The sequence below is a fragment of the Eleginops maclovinus genome, chromosome 8 (genome assembly GCF_036324505.1).
Source record: "Eleginops maclovinus isolate JMC-PN-2008 ecotype Puerto Natales chromosome 8, JC_Emac_rtc_rv5, whole genome shotgun sequence".
In the NCBI taxonomy this organism is placed as follows: domain Eukaryota; kingdom Metazoa; phylum Chordata; class Actinopteri; order Perciformes; family Eleginopidae; genus Eleginops; species Eleginops maclovinus.
Window position 1 is genome coordinate 13,683,177 of NC_086356.1, and position 12,553 is coordinate 13,695,729.

At 40.2% G+C, this 12,553-nt stretch overlaps 1 protein-coding gene across 4 annotated transcripts in view; it reads left to right on the top strand.

Annotated features, from left to right (window-relative positions):
* Window positions 1-12,553, top strand: part of kdm2bb (lysine (K)-specific demethylase 2Bb) — a 25,676-nt gene continuing 13,123 nt past the window's right edge. For all 4 annotated transcript variants that reach the window (XR_010166258.1, XM_063889161.1, XM_063889159.1 and 1 more), the window contains exons 1-13: window positions 1-181; window positions 820-964; window positions 1,094-1,172; window positions 1,331-1,377; window positions 1,870-2,048; window positions 2,168-2,274; window positions 3,259-3,352; window positions 4,972-5,125; window positions 5,275-5,390; window positions 5,854-5,980; window positions 6,148-6,554; window positions 6,797-6,883; window positions 11,577-11,807. Coding sequence is in view for 3 of the 4 variants with exons in the window: in XM_063889161.1 (XP_063745231.1) it covers window positions 137-181; window positions 820-964; window positions 1,094-1,172; window positions 1,331-1,377; window positions 1,870-2,048; window positions 2,168-2,274; window positions 3,259-3,352; window positions 4,972-5,125; window positions 5,275-5,390; window positions 5,854-5,980; window positions 6,148-6,554; window positions 6,797-6,883; window positions 11,577-11,807 (1,818 nt within the window). In the remaining variant the exon portion in view is untranslated. The remainder of the gene's footprint in view (window positions 182-819; window positions 965-1,093; window positions 1,173-1,330; window positions 1,378-1,869; window positions 2,049-2,167; window positions 2,275-3,258; window positions 3,353-4,971; window positions 5,126-5,274; window positions 5,391-5,853; window positions 5,981-6,147; window positions 6,555-6,796; window positions 6,884-11,576; window positions 11,808-12,553) is intronic.

Here is a 12,553-nt window from a genome sequence, read left to right on the forward strand (position 1 = left end):
CGGTGACGTAACACACAAAAACATGGTTCCCTTGTTTTGAACCTGAAAACGCGTGCTAAGTGTTTCTCTAACTTCACTACGCATGAAGAAGATGCATTTCCGAAACCGAGTGACTGGAACACACTGATAGGAGAATATGGCCCAGGCCGTGGAAACGTGTGCTGAATCCGGACGCAGGCTGGTGTGTACCATCGTTATCTTGGGGAGCAAAATTGGCAGCAAGCTAATTAGTGAGCTAAGCTAACGTTTGTAAACGCTGGGATGCATCAAGTCACAAGTTACAGGCAACGAGGAGGAAAGATAGTTCTCCTGCATTGTAGACCCTATAACTTATTGTATATTTGTTATAGATCAGAATACGTACAAAATAAACCAGCATCCAGATCAGTGAAATCCTGCACACGTTACACATACATATTGTGGAATAACGTACCCTCTGCTGTCTTTTCCCTGGACAAGTGTCGTTAAAGTGTTATCGTGCTTGACGTCACATTTAATTTAAAACACGAGTTTTTATTAAAAAAGGGAATATGACCCCTTACTACAGTTTTCAAGTTTTTAACCAAATATATACACATGATAGCTTATATTTACTTTATTAATTGTTCAGCTGTTACGCTTTGACAGCAAAACAACAGTGCATCCATTCCGTGTGTAGCCTACTAATACCTGGCAAATAAAAGCTGATCCTTGATCAAATAAATGTCCTACCATCATGCATATAGGTTTATTATAGAGACAGAGGGGAGAACACAGAACCAGAAAGAGTCTGCTGTCTTGGTTGTGTCATGTAAATCCTCATCGTGTTTTTAATGGCAGCGCTCCATCTGCCGGAGGATGTACGACGAAAACGAGGATCTATCCGATGTTGAAGAAATTGCAAACATCAGAGGTTTCAGTGTGGAGGAAAAGCTTGTCAGTGACAGTTACAGTGCGACATTTGTGCACTGCATGGAGGGTAAAGGTAATATAACACAAAGGATTTTTATTATAATCTATTGTTAAAGGTTGTTTTTTGTATTTTTGCTGCTTTATATCAGGAAAGATGCATTTCTTAAGCAACATACTTTTGTTTTACCTGTTTCCCATGCAGACTTCTCTTATGAATATGTGCAAAAGGACGCTCTCAGGACCCCACTCATTTTTAAAGAGAAAGATGGGCTTGGGATCAGGTGAGAAGACATTTCTCTGAAATATCAAGTCTACACAACACTTTTAAGATTTGTTTTTTGAGGAGCTTGTGGGGCTGAACCCACTCTATTTTTATGTATTTCATTAATTGCAGAACTTAGCTTATTAACTGATTGACATGAATTCCTCTCTTTCATAGAATGCCTGATCCAGAATTTACAGTCAGTGAAATTAAAGGATTAGTTGGTAAGTAGGATGCTATATACACAATAAAATGTATGCATATTTGGAAGAGGAAAGTAATAGGAAATGTTATTTAATAGTCATTGATTTAGTTAAAAAATACAGTTTAATTTCAATTTCCATTAAAAAAAGTTATATAAATATTTTGCTTTTAACTATAGTTTTTTTGAAAGAAAGAAACCATGTAATTGGCAGGTCGGACATTGAAGAATTGGGAATTTAGAGACGTATTCTGTGTATTAATTACCTAATTTTATGTCGAAAATGAACATGAATCTGGCATAGTTGCGCCATCTTGTGGGAAAGATGATGAAATACATGAATTAGGAGTCACTTATTCATGATATCGGTGACATGTCAACAATATCAATTGTCTGTATAAATCTCATAATACCATGCAAGACTGTTGTTAGAGACAGATATAGGCAGATGTTATTTCATGTTATTGACAGTGGAAGTGTCCAAAAATGATGGGTGTCCCGGGTGTTTTTGCAGGCAGTCGGCGCTCTGTGGATGTGATGGATGTGAGCACTCAGAAAGGCTCTGAGATGAGCATGGCTCAGTTTGTACGTTATTATGAGACACCAGAGGAAGAGCGGGACAAACTCTTCAACGTCATCAGCTTAGAGTTCAGTCATACTAAGCTGGAGAACCTCATCAAGCGGCCCACAGTGGTAATAAAACATACTGTAACATGCTCTGTATAATATTATAAATGGTCACAAATTTGGGGCTTGTATTTAATGAAAGTATGACGTGATTGATGGTTAAAAGTGCAGTTTTGCTCACTCAGGTTGATCAAGTGGACTGGGTGGACAACATGTGGCCTCCTGATCTGAAACAAAGCCAAACAGAAGCAACCAATGTAATCTCAGACATGAAGTACCCTAAAGTGCAAAGGTATGACTTTACTACATTGTGTTTCTGTTTTCTCAAAAACCTCTCCTGATCTACAAATCAGTCTATGAGTAAAACAAACATCTAAAGCAATTTACAGAAAATAATTCAAGAAAATGGCTCCTTGGTAGTAAATGTAATTTCTCCTCCCATTTGAATGTCTCATGTATCACTCTATTATTGTAGAGTGCTGCATACAGTTGGTGCTATCCATCTCCTGTAAGTGCTCCTGATTGTTGCTAGGCAGCAGAGTTTTCCACAGTGGAGGATGGTGGTTTTATAACAGTTGTAGTGTGACTGCGCAGACACCTCTCAGCCAATCAGCTGTCAGCATTTGTACATTGCTAAGAGTAAAAAGACTCTTTTTAAACCTCTGTTTCTTGTAAATCCCCCCATTTAACAGAGACATTGTTCCCATTTGGTACCTCTTTATATCTATGCTTACTTTAAAGAAATATATTGATATTTACAAATCTAAATTATGATTGATTAAAGCTCCTAAAGTTCTGGATTGCTATTCATCTGGCAGCAAAATAGATGCAATAATAGGTTGCTACAGCTTGGAAGGAGAACTATCCAACAAAATGATACCATTTAGCATCTGTACAGACTGATTTTGTGATTAGCTTACTAGCTCTAAATTGATTTGAAAAACAATCGTCTTTGCGATGCATGACATGTTTTTTAATTTTTCTAAAACACCTTGTTGGGTATTAGTTTTTTCTTCGAACAAGCTCAATTTGTGAGTAATTGATGTCTGGAGTGTTAATCATTCCTTAATTAATTTCCAGAAGAGCGATGTCCCATTGGGAACAATTCCCTATACTCTAGTGCTCTTCGGAGTGATTTTTATTGGTGTTTTCCATAAGTAGCTGTTAAACACCCCTGATGCTTTCTAATTGGTTGAGCTTTTTTTTTTCCACCTTTTTAGATCTTTAAGTCAAATACAACTTTATTTAATTATTGTTTTCTCTTTTTCTGCTCTAGGTATTGTTTGATGAGTGTCAAGGGCTGCTACACAGACTTCCACATTGATTTCGGGGGAACCTCTGTTTGGTATCATGTATTCAAAGGACAAAAAGTAAGTTCTTACTTATGAAAGCCCATTTTCAACAATTTGACAAAAAAAATATCTTGCAAAGTCATTATATTGAATAAACTTAAATAATGACTTAAAGTATACTAAGTTATTCTTTTGAAAAAGCTTTTTTTTCAGATCAGATACTACGAAATGTTTGCAATACTGAGTCATTGGTTGTTTATTTTTATGGCCTGCAGGATCTTCACTTTTCATTAGTAGGCTAAGTTTTCATCTAATATTTTTTTTGTTTTAATGGAGGAATTGGTGTTCTCTTCTATACAATGTATGGTATTGTTGGCTTCATTTATTCGTTTTTACTTTCTTTCAAGGTCCCCTATTATGCAAAATGCACTTTTTGCTGTCTTTTATACATAAATATGTGTCCCCGGTGTGTAAGCAGATGCACAAAGTGTCAGAAAATACAACCCTCTCTCTTTTCCTCCTTACCCACATCTCTAAAAATGGGGGTACAAACGAGCTGATCCAGATTTGCTGCCGTTATGACGTCATAACCAAAATGTGGGCCGGCTTTACATTAAACTCCTGGCAATGTCCCGCCCACGTGACACGTCCCAACCTATCGTTCGCAATATACAGTCGCGAGCTGAATCCCCTCCGCAGCACCTCTGTCTCTGTGTGTTCAGCAGGATGTCTGCAGGAGGGACTTAGAGTTGTTGTGTATATATATAATACATACACTGCCTGGCCAAAAAAAAGGTCACACTGTAATATTCGTTGGACCACCTTTAGCTTTGATTATGGCACGAATTCGCTGTGGCATTGTTTCCACAAGCTTCTGCAATGCCACAACATTTATTTCTGTCTTGCATGAATTTTTCGCAAAGATCTTGTATTGATGACGGGAGATTCGGACCACTGCGCAAAGTCTTCTCCAGCACATCCCAAAGATTCTCAATCGGGTTCAGGTCTGGACTCTGTGGTGGCCAATCCATGTGTGAAAATGATGTCTCATGCTCCCTGAACCACTCTCACAATTTGAGCCCGATGGATCCTGGCATTGTCATCCATTGATGGAATAACCTGGTCATTCAGTATGTTCAGGTAGTCAGCTGACCTCATTCTTTGGGCACATAACATTGCTGCACCTAGACCAGACCAACTGCTGCAGCCCAAGATCATAGCACTGCCCCCCACAGGCTTGTGACCTTTATTTTGGCTGGGCAGTGTATAATGTCACTGTTCTAGTGGTAAACACTGAGAAGTGTTTCAGAAATAATGCTTGATGTGGTTTGGAACATACTATGGGGTTTAATCACAGCAGCGTTAGTATCTCCGTTAGAAACTTCTCTCTTCAGACAGAAGGTCTTCAGGTCAGCTCAAATTTAAAGTGCCACTCACAGAATCAGCCCCTCAGGAACAGGGCTGAAATAGAGGGGCATGAAGCATGGCTACAATGGGTGATCTGTTTGGTATTTTGAGCAAAACACTTCACAGACATGTTTTTTATAGATATTGCCCTACAATATTTTGTTCAAATATAGCATGATTGGAGACCTTTAACTAAAAAGGGGATACTTTAAACATGTGGATATTTCACCTACCCTGGTTGCGACCTTAGAGTAAAACCTCAAAATTAAAGACACTCTGCTTCTCCTCAGGTCTTTTGGCTAGTGCCTCCGACCCCTCATAATCTTGCCCTTTATGAGGACTGGGTTCTGTCAGGCAAGCAGAGCGATATCTTCCTGGGAGACCGAGCTGACGGATGCCAGCGAGTGGAGCTTAAGCAAGGATACACCTTCTTCATCCCATCTGGTTTGTTGGCATGGTGGTTTTAAAGAAATCAGCAGGAAAGATTAGCTTCCCTTTCAATGAACATTGATGCCAAGTTTTACCTGAATGTGTGGATTTGCATAAACCCTGTGTGTTCCTTATCTCTTTTCCTTCTTATTTTTGTTAATAAGGGTGGATCCATGCTGTCTACACTCCAGAGGACACGCTGGTGTTTGGAGGCAATATTCTGCACAGCTTCAACATTCCTATGCAGCTTACCATCCATGAGATAGAGAATAGGACTAAGGTAGGAGTCTGGATGCATTCTCCATTGTGCGGCTGAACTGTGGCCTGCACTGCATTATATAGCAATCTCTACCAGGATAAATCTTTCTCTCGGAGAACCAGCGGAAGAGTTCATGGATATAGACAAGAGAATAAGAGGAGGAAACGGTTGAGATTGAAAAAGAGATAAGGGAGAAGAGTCAAGGGTGTAATATTTGTGAGTGACAGCAAATCTAAATTGAAAACTCAGGGAGATATTTGGAAGCCAAAAATCAATTCTTTGTATGTTTTAGATGTTGGTAACTCCAGAGAGAAAAGGGGCTTAAAGGGGTCCCTGATGCTAGTCACTATACTTCGTAGTTTCTAAAGTTCATTGTGTACTACAGTAGCTTGTCAAACAGCAACAGAACTCTGGTAAAACATATACATGGGCATTAGTGTTGATTTAATAAAAAATGTACTTGATGATTTTTGTCTATTTTCAGGTTAATTCGAAGTTCCGTTTCCCCTTCTACAATGAGATGTGCTGGTATGTCCTGGAGAGATACCTGCACTGCCTCACAACACGTTCCTATTTATCTCGGGATGTCCGCAAAGAGCCTGTACTAACGGGTGAGTGAGATTAACTATGTAGTTTCTCATTACTATTGGAAATACCCAAAAGGGGGCATTTCATGAATGCCGTTTCAGTGCCTTGCTTCATCATACGAGTCATTCTTTGCTCTTTCCAGATACAATATTTCAATATGAAGTTATTTTTCTCTTATATTTCCTGCTAGATAATGAGACAAAGGCCAACACAGAAAGCCCCTCCTCTGACTCAAGAATCCAGGACCTGAACGAGGACTCATGTGAGACTCAGGTCAGGGATGGTCAGGGTGAGAAACCAGAGAGAGGCGCTCAGGACGGACCCAGCTCTCCTGACAACCGGAGGGGCCAGCACCTCAAAGCCGTTTTATCTGTGGACTCTGAGGACAGCTGTAATCCCGGCTCCACCTCTCTAGAGTTCCCCCAAACCCCCTCAGACTCCCCAGCCTCGGAGTCTGTGAATAAATGGACGCATTTGACAGAGTTTGAACTGAGCGGACTCAGGAAACTGGTTGAGAAGCTGGAGTCACTCCCTGAAAATAAGAAATGTGTTCCAGAGGGAATAGAGAACCCACAAGCCCTGCTGGAAGACATGAAGGTAAGAAACAAAAAGAGGACACAGTAATCTGCACAATGTATACTGATCATGTCACATGAAAACAAAAGTCTATTAGTGTCGTTATAGGTAATAAACATTACTGAGCCTGTGGTGTGATGAGGTTGATCCAACTTTGAAAGTCTGGCAAAGTAGTTCTTTGACAATAAAGTTCATGAATGCATCAGAATATTTAGGTTTATTTTTCTTACTCTAGGATTCTTTCTTTCTTTGTGGTTGTCTAGGTTCTCTTAAAAGAACATGCCGATGACGACCTAAAATTAGCGATCACTGGGGTTCCTGTGGTGTCCTGGCCCAAGAAAACCATAAAGGTAAGAATATGTCAGCTGCACTCTTTCTGATAGCTTTTGCTTATTTCTTTTTTATCTTTATTAAGGGCTAGTAAATAAAGTTGATGGACACTCGATACACACAAGGGTTGATCAAACCATACCAAAGAACATTCAACATAATACTTATATAAAGTGAGAGCAATAAAAGTTCAGACATTTTCACCTGAAAGGATATTAGACTGTGGTCCAGGTGGAGCAGATAGACAGGAATCCAGAGCGGAGGGGATGAGACAGGATTTAGAAAGAAAATAAACAAAGGAAGTATTTAGCAAGAGGCAAGAACATCCAACTAATTGTGTAGCAGAATCTCCAATCTGACGGCTTGGCGGATTTGTAGCCGCGTTTTTAAAACCAAGGTGATTGGGATTGATAACAGACCGGATCTGGTGTACAGGGAATTAGCACCTGCACACCAGATCCTACTCCTCCAAACAAATCACACAGATAGGGGAGGAGAGACTGCAGGCTAGGCAGAGGGCCTCCGAAATATAATTCCTTAGACAATGTCCTTGTGAAATAGTGATCTTCTTTATACTTAAACAGCTGTGAACACTAATGTTTATTTAAATGACCCTTTAATTTCATGTTGTTTTGATCTGAGAAGGAGGCTCTAAGAGGGTAAAAATCCAGGCTTTTACAACCATTGAATAAATATAAAAATAGTTTCCTGTATACTGTAATCATTTCCAATGCATTATAAACTAAAGATGAGAAAACTTTAACATATAATGGTGGTGGAAGCATGTGTGTATGCTCCATAAGTTTAGGTTATCTGTTCTTTATTTATATGATTTACATAATTACATTCATTAATGATATTTTTTTAAACATATGCATGATGTGAGTAGCATGCCTCAACAGTAGTTAGAATGGGATGTGTGGAGGTGATTTGTGTTGGTTTTATTGCCCCTCTGGACCCGCCCTCCCGGTCCCTCCAGAGGCCAGCTGCTGGTGTTGGGGCCTCTTTGTGTTTGCCTTTTGTAATGAGATGCCATCTGGCTCTATTGGCTGCCGAGCCTGCTCTCCTCTCCCTGTTATTCCCCTCATGAATATGACAGCACCTTTTCTGCATGTTCTCTCCTCATTGGATTCAGGCAGTCAGCCACAGTACATATTCTGATGCACAGCAGCCTCCCATTGGCTCCCTGCTTCCAAACAACCCTCCCCTTTTTTCAGGGAGTGGATCCATATTAATGAGGCAGGCTTGTCTATGTTTCCTACATCTGCTTGTGGTATTGTGGAGCTTTAGAGTAGAAGGGAGGGCTGTAGGCCAGACAGCAGCAGCCCGAGTAGAAGGAAGAGGAGGAGGAGACTGCAGCCATGTCAGTTTACTGTGAGCTGGACAGTGCGTGAAAACCAGCCATGGCCATGTCGCTGAGCGCTGACGATGAGGACTACGACTCAGACTCTGAGCAGGTTAGCACACCAAACCCCTGCAGGCTGTTACAGTGAGGCCACCAGAGGAATGCTGCTGCCAGACAGAGCAGTGTGCAGCATCACAGGGCAGCGAGGGAAAAAAGCTACCTGGAGAGAAATGCATTGATTTATTGTAATGCTTGGTCTTTGATGTTTGCCCTTTGTTTATTTTTAGAAGCATTTGCTGGCTGTGTGTCTGTGCATGCTTGTATGTTTTTGTCAGGTGAAACCAACAGCAGGAGCAGGCTGTGTTTATATAGCTCAGAGCCTCAGGGTTGCTATTGGCTGTTTCAAAGCAGAGAAGCAGAAGAATGGAAATCCATGGAGATGGAGATTAATCTTTCATGGTTGGATTGTGAAAACACCAGATATGCATGTTGGAATATGTGTGACCCAAAAATGGTTATGTGTTATTGAGAACGCAGTCGTTATGAAGGAATATTCAATTTTGTTTGGTGTAAATCGCAGGGATGATCTAAGATGAGACTTGCTTACACAGCAAGAAATACGTTTCGTAAATTAGAACATTTCTTATTAACCACCCCCCCTTATATTAAACATGTGGCTGCATATCGATATTAAAAACATTTACTTTAAATGACAGAACTTTTTATTGCTTTATAATAACACATTCTAGTTATTTTGGTCCATGTCATGTAAAATGCGATTTTTGGTGTCACAGCCATCTGAACATAAATTAAATATACTCAGGTACATGAGTTCAGCATCTAGCACAAGACCAAACAACTTAACCATTGCTGTTGTTTGCTAAACACTCCTCAGCCTCTGAGTAACTATCCACTCCAGAGGTTTTATTAGAGTTATAAGACTTGTTCCTTTTTCCTTTTTGCCATTTGTAAAAATGTGGGCTAAACACTACTGTGTACTAGAGCTGTTACATGTGTTTTTTGTGCAGCATCAGCTTTACAACATATGCTACCACTAAAGCTTAACAGGAAACTAATCCCTTGCAGAACTTGTGAACCCATTTTCTTGCCAAGTTAATTGTCTCCACATGTTATTACTAGAGGTGACAAAGCGAGAAATCATGTATTTTACTCAGTTATTTAAGAAAAGCCATAAAAATGAGAGGGTGTTCATGTCTGTTTATGGTGTACACAGTGTTGTGTGGATCTGCTCTGAATTGCTCCTGCTTTTGATAAAAGTGTATGCCTTGTTGTTCCTGCAGTCTGTGCACAGCATGCACTCTCGTCAATGTGTGTTTAAGGTGATGTTAAGTATATCCACAGTAATTGATTTCCACTCTTCTCCACAGTAGCTTACAAGGCTCCAAGGCCGTGTGTGTCAATGAACTATACAGTGTGCTTCTCATAATGTGTCCCAGCTGAATAAGCTTTGAAAAGGCAAGGAACTAGTCTTTGATTACTTGTACTGTCCCTGTAAGGACACGGGTATGTGTGTTTTTAAATGCTAAAATCCCTTGTATCTGAGACGTGTGAGAAGCAGTTTATTTATTTGGCAGTGTTGTTGTCAACCTCTTTTGTCATTAAATTCTGGGCATCAGAGGGATGTCTGCTTAGGAGATCACTCACTGTACAGACAGAAGGGGGGGGGGGGAGGGTTAGAGTGGATTTAAGGGACAATATGGACATCTTTCTGGAGTATCTCTTAATTTTCCTGTTACACCTGCAGTAACATGTGTAATTAGACACAACATACTACAGTACTGATCTGATATCAGTAAATAGATCATAACTCTGACCTGTTGTCTCAGATCATGGGGTTTAAAAACAGCACTGTGTGTTTTCTGGGGTATTTAGTCTCAGTGCAGCATGTTTTGCCTATAATCCCTGTGAATACCCCCAAAACAGTCCACTGCAGACTGCACTGGAACCCCCCCCCCAAATATCTCTCTAATCCTGTCTGGTTACTACATATCTGACTGTCTATGTCAGTCTATTTCATGGCTATTGTTAAATTAAATTACAGTAATATGGCTAAAATTGAGCCTGCTTTCTATTTTCTGGTGGAGAGTCTCATTACAGCTCTTATTGGTTACACGTCTGTGTGTCATAGACTGTACTGTTAGGGAATGGGACGTGGCTGTTGCTATGCTGACGCTAGGAGAATCTGCACTGCCGATGTAACTAAAGAAATCAGATCTTCCTTTCCAAGAGCTGCAGTGTTTTTTTGCTCTCCGTCTTCTTGGTTTATTTCATCTCACATATTGCTTCATATTTTCTCACGTGGCACGGTTGGCACATTTTTGACATGTGGTTTTCATGTTCAGAACACATTGTTGTGGTGTGGGCTCTGAGCCTGAGAAGGAGCAGAATATATTTAACACCGGAACAATAATGATGGAGATCAAAGGCATCGCATCTCCATTACCCAGTTCTTTTAAATAGAGCACATTAAATGTGTAGTGTTATAAATCAGTCTGCACGCCCTCTAACACAGAATAAAGGCTCCTAGTGATCCATGTGTGAAATGTAGCCATAAGTGCAGTTTCTCTTTGAAGTAGGAACATGCAAGCAAGTGAAGTGCTAAATTTGGAAAGATGCCTCCAGGGACATTCTCGATGTGTTTGTTTCCGCGATCCTGTGCTATAACAGCCAAGGAAAAGTGTGTGTTTGTACACAGTGTGACCAGGTTTGTGTTTGTGGATAATACAGTATGTATCATGTGTATTCTGATTCCACTGTGTTTGAAACTATTGACCAAGAGCCAAGAGAGGTTTAGGTCATCCCGCCTTCATCCACATTTCACTGACCCCTGTTGGATTTAATAGAATGCTCACATTTGTTTTTCCTATTATACAACATGATTGTTAGTTTTTAGTATTGAGCCATATCACCATTTTAAATAAAACGCAAAGTCAAAACAATGAATTGCCCTTCATTGCATATTTCCTTTTATTTTACTCATTCACTCATTCACTCAAATTTGGTTGAATAACATTATTACGTCAAAGTGTTAATACTTCCTTGACCATTTATTACATTCTGAGATGCTGATTATAAAGCACCCAGGTCTTAAAAGTCTTCTTTTTTCCTTTGACACATACATACTTAAAATCCACTTCACACTATTACCACCTGAAAACATCACTATTTAAATTACACACACCTATATTTAAGTAGCAAACTTTGAATGAAGCACCTCCTTATTGGTCAATATTTTTAAAATCATAAATGTGTCCTTTATCCAAAAACTCATTTATAGATGTTGTTTATGAAATATTTGTTGCCTTGTTATTTAAGTTACCTGACACTGTATCCTCTTTATCCTTCAGCCCCGGCCTCCCAACCGGCCGAAACCTAAGATGGCAACTTCTCCTGCATCAGCAGTCAAGCTGTCAGCGAGTCGGGGAACATCTGGCGCCAGGAGGAGGCGGACGCGCTGCCGGAAGTGTGAGGCATGCCTGCGGACGGAGTGTGGAGAGTGCCACTTCTGTAAAGACATGAAGAAGTTTGGTGGGCCGGGCCGCATGAAACAGTCCTGCATCATGAGGCAGTGCATAGCAGTAAGTTCATGAAAATGTTAAGGGAATTGTTTGACATTTTTTGAAATGCAGATACTGTATGTGTTTCTTCGCAGAGAGTCAGATTACACGATGAGAACTTTTTTTCATGTCTTTATGATACTCTGTGTGATGGCTCATTACTACAGTGATATAAGAAACACCAGACAACCTATATTTTATTACATTAATGTTAGTCAACAGACATTACAGACACATATGCACATAGGTAGAGAAAAAAAAGAGATCTGTTCTCTCTTTAATGACTTGGAACTCTTCAATGTCTCCCTTTATGTGTTGAATCAACGCACTGCCCTCTGTACGAACTACACTGCAACTACACATCTTTGTAAAGAGCAACTAACCCTGCACCAATAGAGCTACACATGCCTTTTCTGTAACTCCATTTTGAAAGTGTGGATAGTCAACAAAGCTCTTCACATCAGTTCAAATTGGGTATTTAAAAAATAAAGGCTTTTTGCCTTTAATCGGATAGGACAGTGGAGAGTGACAGGAATGTGGGAGAGCCGGCGTACGGTGCAGGTGCCCCAGCCAGTTGCGCCACGGCCAGGGCCAAATTGGGTATTTCTTAAGGTCGAAAGAGCGTCCTGGTGGATTACAAATCCGCAAGCAAGGTATTGACCCTCTTGACCTTCAAGTACTCCTGAATGCCATCTGCTTTCATTTCAAGACACCTTTTCATTGCTACTGTCAGACTGATTCCTTTCAAATTCTGCAAGCCAGCTGCT